The 20,944-nt window shown below is 35.8% G+C and overlaps 1 protein-coding gene across 3 annotated transcripts in view; it reads left to right on the forward strand.

Annotated features, from left to right (window-relative positions):
- The first annotated feature begins 7,886 nt into the window (after positions 1-7,886).
- LOC127804599 (tRNA threonylcarbamoyladenosine dehydratase) overlaps positions 7,887-20,944 on the forward strand; it is a 43,451-nt gene continuing 30,393 nt past the window's right edge. The window contains exons 1-3 of one of the 3 annotated variants that reach the window (XR_008023689.1): positions 7,887-8,132; positions 8,357-8,400; positions 11,264-11,381. Coding sequence is in view for 2 of the 3 variants with exons in the window: in XM_052341472.1 (XP_052197432.1) it covers positions 8,041-8,132; positions 8,357-8,400; positions 11,264-11,381 (254 nt within the window). In the remaining variant the exon portion in view is untranslated. Of the gene's footprint in view, positions 8,133-8,356; positions 8,424-11,263; positions 11,382-20,944 lie in introns of all 3 variants that reach the window. The other 2 variants (XM_052341472.1, XM_052341473.1) reach the window with 2 other exon arrangements.

Genomic DNA, 20,944 nt, shown 5'->3' on the forward strand with positions numbered 1-20,944 from the left:
GCAATTTTGTCATTTATGCGAGCTGAAGGTTTTAGGTCAATAATCTGAATGGTCCAGCGAACTAGGGGTTTTATTAGGATCTCGTTAGTCGATCGCTGAGAACTCGCTAGGAGATTCGTTGGAAGCTTGCAATAAGCTCGTTTTATGAGTTTCGAATTTCGGGGGTGTATGAGCTTTCTTTGATGAGGTCGCCTGGGCCTTTTGGGCTCTAGGCAATTGGACTGACCAATCGAACTGAGTCTAGTCCATAAAGAATGGCGCGAGAAATACATATAACAAGTATAACTTGCATGATCTCTTTTTCCATGCACATAGATGATGAAAGATTCTAAGTTTTCAAACTCGCTAACTAATATTATCTCCTTACCAGCATTCAAAGTCCCTTATTAAGCTCTAAGATTGAAATTCAAGGCTGAAAGAATTCAAACATTCAATTAAGTTGTAATGTTGTTTCTTCCTTCTCCTTCGAGCATTGCAAAGGATTGTAAGTTAGTTGTATTTTATCTCCCTATTAGTTGGGCTAACTTTGCACAGTTTCTATTTTGGTACAACATTTGTCTTGTTGGGGAGTAATAATCTTACAACATGGTTCTAGTTATTGAACACAAAAGGTAGGAGCATTTTCATATATAGTTTAATCTTCAAAAATCAAACTTTTGTAAAATCTTGATACGAGAGTATTTGTTTGTGTTTCTTCTTTTTTAATTATATTTATTAACAAATCACACTTTAAATCAAACGTTTGATAAAAAAAAAAATTAAGTTTTTACAAAATTCAATTCACACTCCTCTTGAGTTATCTATTTAAACAACAATATATATCAGTAAATTTTAAAAAACACTCTTAAGATTAGTAAAATTGCATAAAATACTTTAAATATTTTGAAAATAGCAAAAACTACCCTTTATTAGTCCAATCTAACGTTGGAACACGAAATGAGAAATTTGTTTTTGTATTTTAAAAGGGCTTTTGATATTTTAGGCATTGATCAGTAGAATAAAAAATTGAGCTAATATTACATGTTGCAATGTGTACCCTTATAATTTTATAAATGTGCACAGGTTACCCCTCTAATTTTAGTTTTTCTACAAAAACAACCTTAGCAAAACATAGTCAATTTTTCACTATTTTTACAAATTTCTTCTACTATTTTCAATTGCTTGTCCATACAAACACATCAAAAACAAAAATTGTACCATATCGCTTACATTTTTGTTCTACACTTTTCAACGAAAATAGCAATTTGATTATCTACTCTTGTGATTTCTTGATTATTTACTACTTGAAAGCCTAAGCATACCATTTTGCTCTATGGAGCTTATCACACCTCCAAACACCAACCACCAATGATTAGAGTTCATCAACAATCACCCTATTTTTTTGGTCATTTATCACAAGTGTAAAGTGGATATTATAAGCTCACAACAAATATTTTGAAAAGTTTATATACAATGATGCTGATATGAATCAAGATCATTAGGGTTTTTAGATGGCTACTTAATATGGTAAGGTAATCGCAACTACATACTAAAAGTCAAGGCTATTTGTATTTTCTCAAACATCAAGTATAGTGTTTGCAATAAGTGTAAAATTATAGGGAAAAGTCTTTTTTCTTGCCGTGATTGACCAACTATGAAAAAAATTAGTATCACGAAAATGTGAAGAAGTAAAACAATAAAATGAGGGTGAAAGGATAAGATGGAACAAAACAAAACTCTTTCTATTATTTGAGAAAAAGTTTTATAATAGAATAGAAGGAAAGAAGACGTAATTACTTACAACACAAGTTAATATCTATATTACTCAGTCTAATTATAATTAGATCTAATTAATATAACTACCAATGTATTTATATTAATTTGTTTCAACCAAATTTATAAAATCTAAGGTATCCCATCTAACTTAAAATACACACACACGTTAATAAACATAAAATATTTAGCTTAGTTACAAAAAATATTTTTTAATTATTTCTATTTTATTTTTATAAGAAGTATATATTAGTATATTTGGCTAAATATATGAAAAAAGTATTAACTAAAATATATTTCCTATAAAAATATATTAACAAGTTTGGCTAAAATCTGCTAACTATAATATTTTTCATGTAAAACATTAACTAAATATTGTTAAAACTAACTAACCAACAAGTTGGTTAGTAGCTGTAACTGAGTAGTTGTTATTAGCATAAAATTGTTATAACAATATAATAGTTAGCAAGCAAACCTTAATATAAATATGCAGTGTGGGTGTACATACGTTTCTAAGGAATAATAATATTTTTTCTTCTAGTTGCTCTGTATTCTTTTCTCTTGTAAAATTTATCATGGTATCAGAGCATAGATTTGACGTCTTGATTCCCCTTCATCTTTGGTTATCACAAGCATAATAAGATCTTTAGATTTGATTTTTTCTCTATTGCTGTTGAAGTTGTGCGTTATCCTAGAAAGATGACTGATAACACAGAAAGGCACGAAGGAGTTATTAACAATCAGACCAGTGCTCTGGCGATCGACGATGTGTTGTATCTGCAAAGTGCAGATCATCTAAGTGTTCAGCTAGTATCTTTCCCTCTGAATGACACATATTATAGGCCGTGGTCTAGGGCAATGCGAATAGCCCTAGGTGCCAAACATAATCTCGGATTCATCGATGGACGTGTTCGAGCTCCAGAAGAAAATGTAGAGATATTCGAAACCTGGAAGATGTGCGATTATATGGTACAATCTTGGATTTTAAATGCTATTTCGAAGGATATGGTTGAATCTTTCATGTACACTACAATTACGAAGGAACTAGGACGAGATAGCCTATAGATTTAGAAAAAGCAACGGTCCGTTGGTTTATTAACTCCAGCAATAGATTTCTTCTTTTTCACAAGATAATTTGTCTGTTTCGGCCTATTATACAAAACTCAAGAAGTTGTAGGATGAGCTAGCAATTCTGGATCCATCGTTGTTATGCACGTGTGGAGTATCACATGCTATGACAGATTTACTCAATCAGAGTAAGTTGATGCAATTTTTAATGGGACTTCATGATGGATATGACTAGGTTTGAAGCCAGATTTCTCTTACTTGATCCACTACCTAATGTTAATAAGGCCTATTCAATGGTTTTACGGGTGGAGTCACAGAGACATGTTGCCTCCTTTTTTATTGAAAGAGGTGATGGTTCTACCTTATTTGCTAGAAATGTTGCTTCTATTACTAACAATCAACCAAAGTGGGATTAAAAAATAGGGAAAATGACTAAGAAACATTGTGTGTACTGTAAACGAGATGGACATACTAAGGAGCAGTGTTTTAAACTCTTGTTGGTTATCCGGAGTGGTGATTCATATATCCTAAAAATGAGTTTGATCCAACGGTTAACATCGAAGGATTTGCGCGGGAGCACCCACCCGCGCCCCTAACTGTGTATTCGTCTTACAGGTCTCTCGGTCATCAAGACTTTTTCGATCATCAAAAGTCTCTCAGTCATCAAGGGTCACTTGGACATCAAGAAACCTCCCGTCAAATCCAAATAAGTCTCCTGCTCGTCAAGTGTCCCATTCAAAAGATCACGAGAGTTTCCTATCACACAACATACCCAAAACTCTCGAGATACTTTGGTGACAAAAATCTCAGGACACTTTGGCGATGAGACTCTCAAAATCCTTGATACTTTACGCTCTCGAGACTCTTGTGATCAACCACGAATTGTATTCTCCCATGATTAAAAATAGATTGTTATATTTTGACAATAATAATATAATTAAATAATAATTATAGAATAATAAAAATAGAGTAGTTTATAATACTTAAATGAGATAAAAGACTTTAGGAAGATAATGATGATGGCTAGTGTAGCAATGCATACTTAACAAACAATAAAATATAATTCATTGAATAATGCTAGGAGTTATTCATTTTTATTAAAGAAATTATTAAATAGATGAGATAATGACATATAATCTCTTTAATTCTTTTTAATGATAGGACACTGCATGACTAATGATACCATTATCAATCATGATTTCTAATATTATTTATTAAAAAACTCATAATACTAATATAGGACAAACCACCTGTATAGTGTAAGCGGTACTACTACAGTTTATTGTCAGGTCGAAAGATAAATATAATAAATTTTATTAAAAAAAAGTAATAGGAAAGGGAAAATACCACCACTGGTGTAATTTCAAAGCCAATGGTTTATCCCTAATTAAGGTGATTCATATATCCTAAAAATGAGTTTGATCAAATGGTTGATTTTTTATAGATCTAAAAATTAATTTTATGATCAAAAAACTCAACACGTTTATGAAAAAACATTGCCAACCACCATCCACTATGGATTCTGACGATTGAATCGACCATTAGATTCATTTTGGCTCAATAATCCACTTACACAAAAATCAAAAGCATATAATGGTTGAATTTTAGTATATCTAGATTTTAATGTAAAATAGAAGTTGTCGAAAAAATTATTGAATGAGCCATCAATGTTGACAAATGAGCACAATGGTGCAAATCGAAGGGAGAGAGATATGCAACTGTTGTTGGCATTGAAATCGACGTCGTCGTTAGTGTCAGAGGTAGAAAATAAGGGTCGGCGTTGCAGAACCTGTCGCCTTCCCGTAAGTGGTTACTTCGATGGAAACAACAACCGTCAGCGTCAAAGGTAGAAAAGAAGCATCGCGTCGTGTCAGTGTCGGCGTTAGCATCAGCATCAAAGAGGGAGATGGGGCCGAAGAGTAGTAGACAATTGGAAAAGTCAAAAAAAATAAGACCGAGTAAAGGCCATCGGGTGGGGTGGGTGACTCTGACTTGGGCGTCCCAGGCTATCGGGTGCAGGGGGGCAAGTATGTCGTATGCGGGTTCGGTTTGAATTTTTATAAGAGGTGAACGGATCGGTTCGGATTTTCAATTATTTATATCAAATAATCAAATCGAACCGAATAATTAATTTTTTTAGAGAAAGATAATCGAATTGAATTGATCGAAATTGTTGATTCGGTTCGATTTACCTGAACTCTTGCTCACCCTTGCATCTAAGCACTTGGATGATGTGAAACGTAATATAAGTGCCTCATGTAGTTCCTCGGGAGGGCCCTAAAACCAAGAAAAATGATAAAAAAAAAAAAATAATGAAAAAGAAAGGTTGTTAGCTTCAAAAGCTCCATAAAATTGTGGGATATCCCAAAAATCTAATTAAAAGAAGAAGATTGAGAAATCAAGTGGAGAGAAGCATACTTGAGCTCATTTATATGCTACAATTTAAATCTTTTAAAGCACTATAATTTTTATGCGATTTCTTCATGTTTCTTGCTTTTTGATGGCAGTGATGAACATAATCTTGTAGTTTGAAGGGATGCAAGTTTGAAAGGAACAGTTGAAGGTTGGTCAGAGTTATCACGCATTATAAATCTATGACGCGTAATTGACCTTTTCAATGACTTATCTCTATTGGAAAGCTTGCTTGTGATAGAGGACCCTCCAATGGTCATCTTTCTTTAATCTAACTTTTTTGTTTGGTTTGGTATGTATTTAGAGTTATTGGTTCACTTTGTTTCGATTTTTTTTTTTTCTAAAATAGCTTATAGGTGTTGTGTAAAGTAGTTGTTGCCTACTTGCGCTTTTGTGTGTTATTGCATATATATGTATATATATTATTGTTCATTTGTTTTCTTTGTTGAAATATTGTTTGTTTGTTTGTTGTATAGTATTAAACATATTGTACATAGCTTATATTACTAAAGCCTGATTTTTTTGTATCTAAGGGGTATTTTTGATGTTCTATTATTATATGTATTATTTGATTGTGTTCTTCACATTAAATTAAATATATCTTTTAAATTTTTTAGAATGCACACACAACCGTCATTTTTTTTTTCTTATATATAAGAACTAAAATATGCTTATCTTGAGGGGGACAAAAAAATAAGTATATCTAAAAAAATCAAGATAAAAAGTCACGTAATTTCTTTTTCAATTGTCATCATATAAGTTTAACAAATACACACATTAGAAATGACAAATATTCAAAATATTTTCTATATCTGATATTTTTTATTCTATATCTTGATTAATAAATACTACCTTAATATACATGTTTATTGTTATAAGATTAATCATTTAATATTTGATATTGCATTTAATGCTAAAAACCTTTACTACAGGCTGGGGAAAAAAAACACATTTGCGTTATATTGCTTAATAGTGCTCGTTTCTCCAACGCCTTTTTTTTTTTTTTTTTTTTATCTCCTGCCTTAGTTATTATTACACCTGCTATAGTGCCTTGTTATTATTGTTTGTAAATAGTATATATTATATTTATATCAAACCTGCTTTTTGGGTACCTATATTGTATAGTATTTTTGTATTATTTTTTATTGGCCATGGCTTGCCTTTGTTACTTGAGGATATTTTGTGACTCAAATCATTGATATTAAGATTTCTCATGTCTTAGCTCGATGATCTCGTGTCTTTGGTTTAGTCATCTAGTATAATTCGTTTTAGGTATATATTTTTTTTAGGCATGATCAATGTGGACACACTAAAACTTAGGATTTAGTCTTGAGATTTATATTTTGTTTATTTATAAATACATGAACTTTTGTTACTAAATGACAATTAGGTTTAATTGTAATGTGTTATTGGAGTTAGATAATTATAATGAATATTAAACAATTAATTTTGGATACATGAGACTATTTCACTGGCTGTTTCATTCATAGTCTTCACCTGTAATTTAATGAGTAATTTTGTACAAATAACTTAATTGTTTCAAGGGTTAAGATGACCATAACATTAAAATTAATATTGGTTATGAATCCAATTTTAGGTGGTGATAATTTGTTTACGAATACAATTTATCGTTGCAAGTTATTAAAGAAATACCATTTGATGAAAAAATAAGCTAAAATCTTAAAAAATATATTATTTATAAGTAACTTTTAAATAATTAGCAAAGTTTTTCTTTTTATGCTTTAAGAAATAGCACATATACCAACAAACAACAAAAACCAGCATCGTAGTTCTATCCCAGCTAATGGTAAGTTGAAGCGCTACTGAATTACCTAACAAAAAAATAAAAGAAATATTAATGAGATTGAGTTTCTTATTAAAATTTTAAGAACTTCAAATTTCTGAGTTTAGTATGATTTTTTGTCGTGAGTATATCTAGATTTAAAAGGTAAAGAGGCTAATTACACAATTATTAAAATTTAATATGGGATTTCATCAATTTGAAGATAAATCAACATAGTTAATTAAGATAAAAATATTATGAAATTCATAAATTATTCTAGATAAATTCATAAATATTATAAAAATATTACACAATTATTAAAATTTAATATGGGATTTCATCAATTTGAAGATAAATCAACATAGTTAATTAAGATAAAAATATTATGAAATTCATAAATTATTCTTTCAAATTTTTTATAAAATTAATTTAGTATATAAGATATTTCTCAAAATTAGCCTCACCACATTTGTTTAGGAAAAAAATGTAAGAATTTATTGACTTCACCTATTTGTTGTTGGTATATTTTTTTTTTTGAATTACGTGTCATTACTTACCCTCTCATCGAATTCGTTTCTGGGTCATCATGAGAAAGGTAAATAGAGGAATATGTCCAAGTGATCAGGATTTGAGACTGCGTCTATTAATACTTACCAAGAATCACCCCCAGAAAAAATTATTTCTTTCAAAAATCGATCTCATGCTAACAATCTTTTGCATGACTATATCTTTATAATCCCCACATTTATCACTCGGCTGTGTCCCCGTGGACTATTTTTTCTTTTTCTTTCTATTATGAAAACAGGGGTAAGATGAAATAATTCTATAGATCGCGGGGTTTAACCGGCAACCGATGATAGTTTTAGTAGTTCTCGTAATTAGCCGACTCGATGCGGACAGCTGGAGCGGCGTTTCCCCAACCTGTGGGTTTCAAAATGTTCTGAACTTCCCAGAAGCCCTCCCGATCTTATATTGGCCGATTCCATTTACGAGCACACCGTATTGGATACACAGAAGAGAAAGAGATGGAAGACCGAATAAAGTGCGTGGCTTTGATTGGAGCTGGAGCTCTTCTGGGTTCTGTCACTACCATAACTCTTCTCAGGCTTTTGCACAGGTATATTACTGTTTTAATGTGTTCTCCCTATATGTGTCTTTATATATATACGCGTGTGCATACACACTGAAGCATACTCGCCTCGTTCTTTCAAGTTAGTATTTGTTAATTTCCGGTGCAGTTTCTTTGAATTGTTCCATTTTTCTTTGTATTTATTTTTATCTATTCTCTTGGTTCTTGGGTTTTTGTTGGTACTCAGTGCAATGATGGTGTGTGCTTTGCAGAAGTTTTGCCAATCAATCCAGTATCGGGACAAGTAATTCAGGAGGTTATTTCTTGACACTCCTCTTTGTAAGCATATAATAAATTGTTATATGGCGCCAATAAATTGGGTGCTGTTTAGTTCTCTGCACGTTTCTAGTTTTGTTGTGTAATGTTTCCCCTTTCTTATTGTGTCCTCAGTACAACTTCTTTTTATTTAATCTTATTTCATTTTTTTTGGTAAGTCATTTTAGGATTATTATTATTTTTGCTGAATATATTTTGTTGGGTTTGCCTCTGATCTTATCTGTTAGGACAGGTCTGGGACATGTGTTATTGTTTTGCTCTAGTGTTGTGATAGTTTGATGGAAGTCATGTTGTTTATTGAATTCAGATACACTTTGTCAATGTTAAATACGTTGGATATCGATACTTATTGTCTTGCAATATCTGCCTTTACCGTGTTTTATCATTTTGAAATATTCTTAGAACCATACAGTTTTGGATTATCCAGGGAACAAAATGGTGTAGATTATGCCTATTGATAATCATCTTTCATAACTTGAATTTTAAGAACCAATTTACTTAGAATTTTTTATTTTTTTGGGAATTGATCTTTCTAAAATAGGTCTATAGCTTATTGCAGGGTCATCTTTATCCAATATATGAAAAAATGGTTTCTTGTTGTTTGGTATGTCAAAGCATAAACTCATCATAGTAGAAAATTATTGGTAGGTAAAGCATTAATAGTTGGTGATAGTGATTCGTTGTATAGTTTCATTTGTATATTTATGTCTATATGATAGTTTGTAATGTTGCTCCATCCATATTTAGCAGTGACCTTTTGAAAAGAGTGCATATCTCTATTGTGACCCATCTGTTTATATCATGGTGGTATCCTACATCTTACACTAAAGTTGTATTCAAACTTGCATCTTGAACTTAATTGTGGAAACTTAGTAGAAGAGATTGCGTTACCAAAATTATTGAAAAATAACAGGTCAACCATTTCTCATGTTATTTTATAGAGATTGGAGGCTAGAAATTACAACACATTGTTGTCAAAGTTGGTTGAAACACTTTCAAGATTTGGCAGAAGTGCCAACACGCTAAACCAAATGACTATTTGGAAAAAGAAAAGACTTGTTTCCTCCATGAAAGCCTGACCTTGAATAGTCAATAGTGTAACCCGGTTAGTACTTAGGTTATGTTTGGATTGAGGAGATGGAGGAGGCAGGGAGGGTATAGAGAGGAAAGGGAAACAATCCCCTTGTTTGGAAGATATTTAAAAAGAAGAGGGGAATTGGATTGCAGGGGACTCAATCCCCCTTCATTCCCTCTCCTTTCTCCAAAATCTCATACCCTTGAAATCTGAGGGTATGAGAAGGGATGTGAATCTTTTTTAGTTAATTTTTTTCTTTGTCTTTCTTGCCGTCTTCCTTATGCATTAGAATACAAAACATAATGGTTATATTGGAAATTTAATATTATAACCCTTCTCTTCCCTTTCATTTTCACTTAAACTTCCAAACAAGGGGAAGAGAGTTCTTTTCCTTTTCTTCATTAAATATCCAAGCAAGAATAGGGTAACTTCTCCTTCCTTTTCCTTTCTTTTATGTACCTTTCCTTCCCCTCCAGAACTGCCAAACATAGCCTTAGGTTTTACCTAATGGCTGCTTCCATTACCTTTTGTCATTTAAATAAGTTTCAGTATTTGTTACACTCCCATAAGCACAAACTGTAGTCACATTTGAATGAGGAGTTTTTGTTTACATAGTATACATTACAAAGTTCTTGCATATACATACATTTAGCATCTATGCTTTTCAAGATACTTGTTTGGAACTTTGTGGAGAGAAATGGAGGGAAAAGATTATTTACATTTCTGTTGTTCCTTGTTAGCTGGAAGAGACAAAGGAAAGAATATGTGAGTAAAATAAGAGGAAAATTATATATCTTAATTTCCCTTTTTTTTATTTATTTTACCCTGGTTACTTTTTAAATCAAATAAGGAAAACTATCCCCCCCCAAGAAAAAAAAAAAAAATGGGTCTCTCTCTCTCCCAAACCCAAAGGCAATTTTTACTTTGTCTGCCATGATCTCCTAATCATGCCACTTTCTTTTTCATTTCTCTTCCACAAGTTCAAACACAGCCTCATATAGTTATATCAAACAAAGATTTAGGATAATTAGCAAAAGTGGATACCATTTTGTGTTGGCAATTTTTAAATTATAAGTATTGAAAGATGTATTGGTGTGAGTCACATGGACAATTGTTTGACATGTTTTCCACTGAACATTTTATTAGAAGCAGTCTCCGTAACTTAGATTACATAATTTCTACTGCGTTATGTTTGGTAAGCTGTAGAGTGACACTCAGTGGACCCTTCTTTTGGATGGAGATAAGCATGGAGTTGGTCAACATTTAGGCTTGTTGAAATCTGCTTGTCTTCATATTGGTGCCACATAAAAAGTTGGAAACATGTCATTTATCTTCTTGTAGATCTTTGCACTTGAGGGAAAAAGGACAAAGGTATAATGAAAAGTATGAGCCATTGTTCTACCACACCGAGTCTATATTATCCGTGATTTTTCATTGGTTTTACATATGTCAGTCTTATCTTTTGTCGAGCATTTTCAAACATCAGGTGAATGTTTTATTTTACTAGTCAAAAGGTAAAACTATCGTGGAACATTTTCCTGTTTAGAATTTTTTTGGTGCCCTATTTTGAGGTATAGACTTTTTTGCATGGTTGGATTTGATACATGGTATATTGAGATCTTGTTCTATTAGGTGGCCTTCCTATTTAGACCTTTGGCTCTTTACATTATTTTGTACTATAATCTTCTCAATATATAGATTTTTCCTTTATCGAAAATGCATAGGAAAAAACAGTGATGCTTATGCTTTTCATAATCCTTTTTGGTAGGTAGCGAAATCACACCTGAGAGAGCTGTTAAACGGCATGGTTTGCGTGGGGGCCAGAATCATGAGGGAACTGGTTTGGACTTCCTAAATGATGAGATAGTTTCAGAGCATCTCACTCGGTACTAAGATTAATGCTTCTCATAAGTTTTATGCAAAACATGTTAAAAGTTCACCTTCTTTATAATGATGGAAAAATTTGTGAAAAACTTTTGTGTGCGATTGTTTTATATGTCGGAGGTTTGTTACCCTAATAGTTGGTAGTTATATGCCAACTATGGAAGAAATAAGTTAAAAGGAGAAACACGCGCAAGCAAGCGAGAATAATAATTTCACATATTAGATATTTGATAAAAAACATTTTAGAAGCCCGCCTTCTTTGCAGAGGTGGGACTAAGCCATGAAAGTATTGTTGTAGCAACCTCAGTGGACTAATTGGTTCAACATTTGAACTAGTGCAATTGAGAAATGGTGACTTGTTAGATTGGTCCAGGTGTTTTTTTCTTGTGGTTAAAAGATGGGTGTTAAATTGTTGACTGCTATCTCATCTAGAAGTTTAAGCTGATAAGAGAAGGATGATTTTAGTTCTATATTATTTGGACTCTCAATACGCCCCCTCTTGTGGCCAGACTTCACTGCATTACTAGGCCTTATATGATTGTGCTCAATGCATACAACTCATATTTTGATTCCATGTAAACTTGTGTTTTCTTGTTCAATTTAGAATAAAGTGTGACTTATTGTTAGAGTAGATTTGCAGCACTTCGCACTCACCAAGACACAAATAGAATCTCTCAAATCCTCACAACAACAAGAAATAGCAAAACATAGAAATGAAAAACACGACAAGAATTATCCTGGTTCAATCTTTTAAAGAAGACCTACATCCAAATTGCCCGAGGCGCTATTCTCCACTATTTTGAACGAAAACTTGAGAATTACATGCACTAGAACTCTCCCACAGCCTTATACATAGAACTGTATAGAGTTTCCCAACCCAAGATTACAAAGATATCCTCTCTTTACTCTCAAGTTGCCCTTGCGCATGCTCCTTTCTTTTTTATCACACGATAGGAAATTAGAATAGAATGCTAATACCCTCTCACCCGACCTCTATTTATAAAGTATAGAGGCGGTAGAAATAAAAGACTTATCTGGTAGTTACAACCAACTAACCGGCCTATATCACTAACCAACTCTTCTAGAAACATGCCTTCTAGAAGAACGCAAGTGATAAACAAATGCAACCTACTAATATTACAATAGAAAAAACTCTCTCGAGACAAACTTAAGCTAATCTAATACAAGTGATTACAACACTTATTTTGTTAATTTCCTAGAGTCTTGTTAATGTTGCTTCCTTTCAAGCTTGGAGAAAGGGGCAAGCTTATTGAAGACTGAGTGGACTTTGGCACAAATGAGAGTTGATCCAATATTGAGTATATCATTTAGTGACTTAATAATGATTTTAGTTCTCATGTACCAACCATGTTGGGAGGTACCTTGTATGGGAATGGCCATAGGCAACGAGTAGTTGTACTTGGGTAGTTACAACAGTGAGGGCTTGTACCTAGGGAGAGCTTATTTGATTGTACTCCCTAGAACATGGGGGCGGTTAGCAGCACATGGGCTGTTGGATTAGCATATGTATACAAGCTGTCCACGCCTAATTGACATGAAATACTAGAATCTAGATATTTCTTTGAATTTCTCTCTCTATCTTCTCTATGTCCCTCCGTTTCTCTATTCTTCTAATTCCCCCTAAGTTCTAATTCTCCCTCCTCCTTTAGAATCCCTCATCGTGATCGGTGAGAGCCTTGGTCAGATCTTTTGGGAGAGGACATTTTGGTATCAGAACAACGTTCTTGGATGATGTTCTTTTCCGTTAAGTTTGTCACCATGACCAATGGAACAAGAATGAAGTAGATGGAGTCACAACTACAAGAAGTCATGGTGGCAATGGCCGATATGCATGTGAGGATGGGTACTTTGGAGTCATCGATTGAAACAGTGGTGGAGACAAGGATTGACGTAGTGATGGAGTGATGGCGAGAGGAGAGTCAAGAATAGAGCAATCTGTTATGCGAGTAGACGTGTGATCAAATGAGACAGCAGATACAACAATTTATGAGGATGTTCTCTAGCCATCAATCGCTAAGGCTTTCTTTAGAATTTCCTCCTAGGGAGAGGTTGGAACCAATCCTTCCCGGAGTGGGGACAGGACATTGACCAGTAGAATCATTGGAGTTTGAGATTGAACCAAAGATTATGGGGGAGAACACTTTAGAGAGGAGACAAGAAACTTAGGCTAGTTGCAATTACCTGAGTGTCCTTGCACTAAAATTGGAGATACCACTGTTTGATGGAGAGAATCCAAGGTGGTGGGTGAGATGTTATGAGTGGATGTTCACCATGTACAACGTGCCCAATCAATAGAAAGTAACACTAGCTTCTGCCTATGGGAGATTCCTGGTTCCAAGGATAGATCTAGGTGAAGAAGGGTTGTCAGTGGAGTGAATTCACAAATGACTTATGTGAGAGATTAAGGGATATGAGTATGATGGACGTGGTTGAAGAATTCAATAAAGTCAAACAAGAAGGGACGATATAGGCCTATTAGGTCAAGTTTGAGGAGCTTTGATTGCTAATGTTGATCCATAACCCCTGAGACAAAATAGAGATTGAAAAGCTAATCAAAGATATGCTTCAAAGAGCTATCATTCAACCAAGCCGTAGCCCTTTTGCCTGACTCGTGCTACTTGTCAAAAAGAAGAATGTGACATGGCAGTTGTGTTGATTATTGTTAACTAAATGCCATCACCATCAAAGACAAGTTTTCCATACCCATCGTGGAAGATTTTCTTGATGAACTCAAATATGCCTCAGTTTTCCCCAAGTTAGATCTTGGGTTTGGCTATCACCAAATAAGAATGAGGCCTGAAGACATACCTAAGACAACTTTCAAAACTCACCAAGGGCACTATTAGTTCATAGTGATGCCTTTTGGGCTTACCAACTCCCCAACTACTTTTCAAGCATTGATGAACCAAATTTTTGAACCTTACTTATGTAAATTCATGCTAGTATTTTTTGATGACATTCTTGCATACAACCCGTCTTTTGCCCAACATCTAGACCACCTAAAAACCACTTTTGAGGTCCTTAGATTCAACAAATTGTATGTTAAGGAGTCAAAATGTTCCTTTGCATAGAGACATGTAGAATATTTAGGGCACATCATCTCAAATGCTGGGGTAAGCACCGATCCAAGCAAGGTGGCAGCCATGGTTGCTTGGCCTAGGCCTACCTATTAAAGAAAATATTACATGAAGCTGCTATTTCTAGCTGTTAATATTGTATTTGATGTGTTGTTCTTTAATTATGTTATATTTGTTGTTGTATGGTGTAGTAGACAATCTTAATCTTGCGCTTATGTTATGGTTTAGGCTCTTGCTGAGTATATATAATCAGCATAACCTTATTTTATGTTGTCTTTGGATCATTCGTATATTCGAGTAATATTCAGAGCTTTTCTTCCTTTTTCTGTTTGTGCCCTAGCCTTTGCTCTAGCTTGTCAATCGCATGGTATCAAAGCTGCAACCATCCAATACAGATCATAGTGCCTCATCTTTCCTTCCACCTCATTCATCTTCATCTTTGTCCTCTACCTCGCAGTCAGATTTTGTTGCAATGGCAAAGCTTTCAACTACATACCTATTAGGCTTGATCCGAACAACTATATTTTCTGGAAGGCACAGATTTCAGCAACAATTTGAGCATTTGACCTTAGTCCTTCCTTAATAAAGCATCGCCTCCAGCTAAGTATGTGACAGATCTATCACGATCCAAGGATCCATAGAAGGGCAATATAGTAATAGGTTGATAATAGTTGTTAGAAGATTTTTTTAGATATTTTAGCATTTGGTTAGAAGCACATCGGTGCTGTTATGCAGTTAGTTAGGAGCAAATATGCCTGTATAAGGCTATGTAAACAGATGGGATTTGGATGCTTGAATTGATTAAATGAAATCTGATTCTCTTTCTACAATTCTCTCCATTCTCCCTCTTGTTTCTCTCTACATCCTCCCCCCATTTCTCTCTACATCCTCTCCCCATTTCTGTCCATTTTTCCTCTCCAATGTTCTGTTCTTGAGTCTATTCCATCAAATCCTTTTGATTGTCGATCCAATCCTAGGCTAAACCCTAGGTACATGACAAATTGGTATCAGAGCCAACGATTCTCGGCTATGATTCCGTCAAATCCTATTACAACGATTTGAGTTTGGCGAATTTCGATGGTTTTGGAGTGATTGGACAGTGATTGGGCTGTAGTTGTCCCTGGCTTGGGTTCCGATTCGATTAGAAGGCTACTGAAATTAATTTCAGTGATTAAAACTAGAGTACGGAGGTGGTTGATCCATTGCGTTAGGCGGTTCTGATCGGCAATTCAGTTGCAGATCAGAGGCACTCATGTTTGAGTTTTGAAGACGAAGACGACCATTGAATCTCGGAATTGATTCTGACACACAAGGACGTTAGTGTTGGCTCAGATCTGAAGGAGTGGCTTCGGCTAAGACTCTGCTGGTCGAGTTGAAGGAACTGATTGGAAGCATTGTCGATTTTTGGAGGCGAAGCCCGCAGTGACGCTCGGTTGTGAAACTCAAGTGTGTTGCCGACTTTTGGAGGTGACTTCGAAGGATGGTATCAGGCTAGTGAATTTTTAGATTCGACCATGATAAAGGAGGTGAGATACAACCACAACTCTCGACAACCCAGGCGAATTCAAGGAGCTATTTGCTAGTGGTCCTAACAAGGAAGTGGGTGTTGTGGCCGAGTTAATTGCAGTAGGTTTGGCGATTGTGTAGCGGGTTCCTCACGGTGGTGTAGTGGGTGTTGCGACCATTTTCAAATTACGGTCGGTGATTGGGCAGAACCAGAGGAAGGATTCGAGGCGAGTCCAGCAGTCTGGGTGAACGGATTGAACACCACCGATCGGAAATATCGCCTAATCGGGATTGGGAGGAGTTCCACTCACGAAGGCTGCTGAACGTAAAGGATCACAGGAAGTGCCCTGGGCTTCCGGTTCGACTCGTGGAGGAGAAGCAGAAGGTTCGACTACGAAGGCGAAGTAGCAGTTTGATTCGTTGTTGTGCCCAAGCTGCTGCAATCACGGTTTGGGAAGATCGCTGAACCATTTCAATTCTAGCGAGCAGTGAAGGCGTGAAGTGGATGTAGGTCTGAACGATCCTGAATCTGTAGCGTTCGCGAGCAAGTCAGGAGGCTGTTTATCCATTGTGTTAGTCAGCTTTAATTGGCAACTCAGCTGCAAGTCAGAGTGGCGCAACGGATTCGCTGGATTTCGTGTGAGAAGTGGATACTTCCAGTTTATCCAACTCGTTGATTGTTGGTGCTTGAGGCTGTGAACAAAGGGAAATTAAGGTTAATTTTGGCTTTGAATTTTGGGTTAACTTGTTTGAAGAAGAGCAGTATGTATATTGCTTCTCGGTCTTCAAAGTAGGTTGTTGGTGAAAAGTTGGCCATGGGGAGTAGTGCATATATGAGACCATTGGAGTCTCAATTGCGGCAGAAGAATGTTGCATTTTCAGTGGGAAATTTTGCTTGTGAATCCATGGGAAGCAGTGGAAGCATGAGGCAATTGGAGCCTCAATGGCAGCAGAAGAAGGTTGCAATTTCAGCTGGCAACAACAAGAATCAAGAGTAGTTTATTCAGAAGAATCAGGCTTGGGAAAGGTTGGATAATGTGTCTAGCCGAATTGACAAGGGAGTAAGTAGTGGGATTCATGAAACGTGCGAGGAATTCGGTCATATGTTTTGCGAGAAGTTGTAGGAGTTTGCGATAATACTGACTAAGAAGTATTATTACAACTTCTCGGTGGAATATTTCGATGATTATCACAGAAGTTAGGACTTCCTTAAAATGGAGCAGCTAAGACAAGAGTTAATACACTTGAATGTGCTGAATGAGGGCTGGCAGAAAAGAAGTGAAGGGTCAATGAAGGGATTTACAGAAGAAGCAAGGCCCCTTGCATTACCGCGGGTGATGAGCCCATTATATGGAGAATCGACCAATGTGGGGAATGTGATTGCGGGGAAAGCTAAGGAGTCCTTGGCTTGGGTTAAAATAGGCAACGAGAAGGTGGAGACAACACTAGTTGGAGGATATCTTACCATCGACATAAAAGACTATAGCAATGAACAATATGATGGTGTTGCTGCCATTTCAGAAGGGTCAAGCTAGATTGTAGAAGATGTTGATTTCTCTTCTAGCCAAGGGAAGTTTTCTTTGAATTATGACCTTGATAGTAGTTCTATCCACCAACACCAGATTCAAAGTGGTGAGGAATTCTTGAAGCCAGTTGTAGCTAGGGAAAAGCTAAAGGAGGCAGTTGAAGAAGTCAAAGGTTTTGTCAAAAGGAACAAAACTCCCACTGTTGTGTTGGTTCTTCCTCCAGTTGGCAAATCTGAATGCTTGTCTATTACATTGAAGGACGAACAGATGGCTGGAGAACTAGTTAGTCAACCCTCTGTATTCAAAACAACACACAACGAAGATGATGAGAAGAGGGGAACATATGTGGTAGTTGGTCGGTTGTGTGAGTTTCGGAATGATCGACATTTGAAGGCTGTAGGGTTGCAGATTTCAGCTGCTACTTGCGACAAGGAGTAGTTAAATCCATTGAAGGCATTTGATGTGGACACATTGACAGGTTTTGGCATTATATTGGATCCTCAGACTATGGGTACTAGCAACCTTAATTTGGCAACTATTGCAAACCCAAGGGGAATAGTATGTTACTCTTTGGAGGAAGATCTAGCCTTGTCTGCAATGATTATCATTTTTGTTTCAATTGAGAACCTAAAAATGAAGAAAAAGAGACCTAGAAGGAGGAAGAAGGAAAGAAGGATGAACCATATAGAGAAGGCTGGAATTGGATGAAGAGCCATGGCTACTTATTGTAAGTTCTTGGGGACAAGAACTCTCTCAAGGAGGGGGGAATTGTCATGACTCAAGGATCCATAGAAGGGCAATATAGTAATAGGTTGATAATAGTTGTTAGAAAATATTTGAGATATTTTAGCATTTGGTTAGAAGCACATGGGTGCTGTTATGCAGTTAGTTAGGAGCAAATATGCCTATACAAGGCTATGTAAACGGATGGGATTTGGATGCTTGAATTGAATAAATGAAATCTAATTCTCTGTCTACAATTTTCTCCAGTCGGCAGTCGCCCTCTTGTTTCTCTCTACTGCTCTCCCTCATTTCTCTCTACATCCTCCCCCCATTTCTGTCCATTTTCCCTTTCCAATGTTCTGTTCTTGAGTCTATTCTATTAGATCCTTTTGATTGTCAATCCAATCCTAGGCTAAACCCCAGGTACATGACAAGATCTTAATGCTGGCGAAGAAGGAGCGCCTATGATGAATCTTGAATTTTTGAGTTGATGCGATTAGATCAGCTGTTGCTTGGGTGGCTTTTCTTGATAATTGACAAGGAAGTCTTGGCGCAGGTGATTCATTGCGAATCATCTGCCGAGATATGGTCGTCACTTGAAAACTCATACTCTCTTCAAACAATTGCCAAGTCTTTTCAATTAAAGCAGCAACTTAGGTCAGTTAAGAAAGATTCCTTGTCTATAAATGACTACATTCTTAAGATCAAAACTATAGGCCACTCGCTGCCATAGGAGAGCCTCTAAGTGATAAGTATTTGCTTCTTGCAATCCTCAATGGACTGGATTATGAATATGAGACGGTTCTCAATCTTATCACCTACCAAATGGATGATATATATCTTGAGAAGGTCCAGTACTTATTACAGATGCATGAGCAAAGATCTGTCAATGTTGAGTCAGTTATGTCATCTTCTATGCATGTAAATATGACTGCATACACACCGAGGAGTTTTAGAAATTTGGTGCATAATAGAGGAGGTTTTGCACCAAATAGAGGTGGTTTTGTAAATTGAGAGGGAAGAGGTAGAGGCAGACAATTGGGAAAGAAAATTTATTGTCAGTTTTGTGGCAAGTCAGGGCACTTTGTTGATAAGTGTTTTCATCGGTTTGATAGAAACTTTCAGTGAAATTCTGCTCCTATGTCTAGTCCAAATTTTGAAAGGCCTCCAATGGTTTTCCAATCAGATTCACGAGTGTTTCTAGCCTCCCTTAATGATTCTAGCGAGGCCTACATGAGTGATCTAGGTTCTGTCCGAGGAACTCATTATAATAATTTTTCACGGCCTATTGATAATACATCTTTGTCACAACCTTCTTTAACAGATTCAACTTGGTTTGTTGACTCCGGAGCCACAAATCACATAACCTCAAACCTTAGCAATCTCTCTCTTCATGCACCTTACAACAGTAGTGATAAAGTCCCCGTTGGTAATGGTAAGCAACTCATTATCTCTAATGTTGATCTTGGACATTTGTATACTCAAACCAAACCTATTTCCACTATTTCTTTGCCAAATGTTTTGCATGTTCTAATAGAGCATTGATACACTACACATATCAGCGTAGGGGTAAGAAAGGAGGCAAGAGGGCAATTGAGGAAAAGGATACAAGGGTAGCATTGTCAGAGGCGGTTAGGAATAACAACCTCACGTGGCTGTAATCGTCGGCGGAATCCATATAAAAGGGAGAGGAAAGAAGAGAGAGGGTGTGAAAGAATTCAAAGAAGATTCTGGGAGAGGAGGCCCTCTTGAATTGGCCTTTGTTTCATTTTTTTATGTTCTTCCATCGTTTGTTAGTTTTCTAGAACTAAGCATTGTAAATCGGACTTCTTCTATTGATTTGGTTAGTGAAATTGGAGTTTGAGTGGGTTTCCTATCATGTTCCTGACATGAAAAAGAATCTAATTAGTGTCTCACAACTTACAAGAGACCATGACCTTGTTGTTGAATTTAACTCTAGCTCTTGTTTGATTAAGGACAAGAGTACTGGGGAAGTGCTACTCAAAGGATTCTTGAGGATGGGCTTTATCAACTGAGTTCAACACTTGATCTTCTTGTTTCCAGTGCTCTAGTCTAGCCTATCGAGTCTAATTCTATTGCTAGCAGTACATCTTTGTTAGAATGTAATGTTTTTCCTTCAAATAAATGTAAGGGACAACTTCCATTTTGTCATGGACTGTCACCTAGTGTTCATGTAGCACAAAATGAAAGGATGTATGGTCAATGGCATGCCAAGCTAGGGCATCCATCATCTAATGTATTGCATTTGATTCTTAATAAAATTCATCATTCTTGTTCTCATTCAAATGTTTCCTTTTGTGATTCGTGTAAGTTTGGAAAATTTAGTCAACTTCCTTTTGCTGATTGTCCAATTACAGCAAAGAAACCTCTTGAATTGATTTACTCAGATTTGTGGGGTCCTCCTCCTACTTTGTCTATTGAAGGACATCAGTATTATATCATCTTTGTGGATGCCTATACAAAATATACATGGCTATACCCCTTGAAACTTAAATTAGATGCCTTGTCCACATTTATAACCTTTCATAAACTTGCTGAAGTTTAGTTCCAAACCAAACTAAAGGCCTTACAAACAAACAATGGGAGAGAGTTTAAGATGTTTTTACCCTATCTTCATAGCTGTGGCATACAACCACGTTTTACTTGTCCTTATACTCATCAACAAAATGGTGTTGTCGAGAGGAAACATAG

Source organism: Diospyros lotus, chromosome 6, assembly GCF_014633365.1.
Source record: "Diospyros lotus cultivar Yz01 chromosome 6, ASM1463336v1, whole genome shotgun sequence".
In the NCBI taxonomy this organism is placed as follows: domain Eukaryota; kingdom Viridiplantae; phylum Streptophyta; class Magnoliopsida; order Ericales; family Ebenaceae; genus Diospyros; species Diospyros lotus.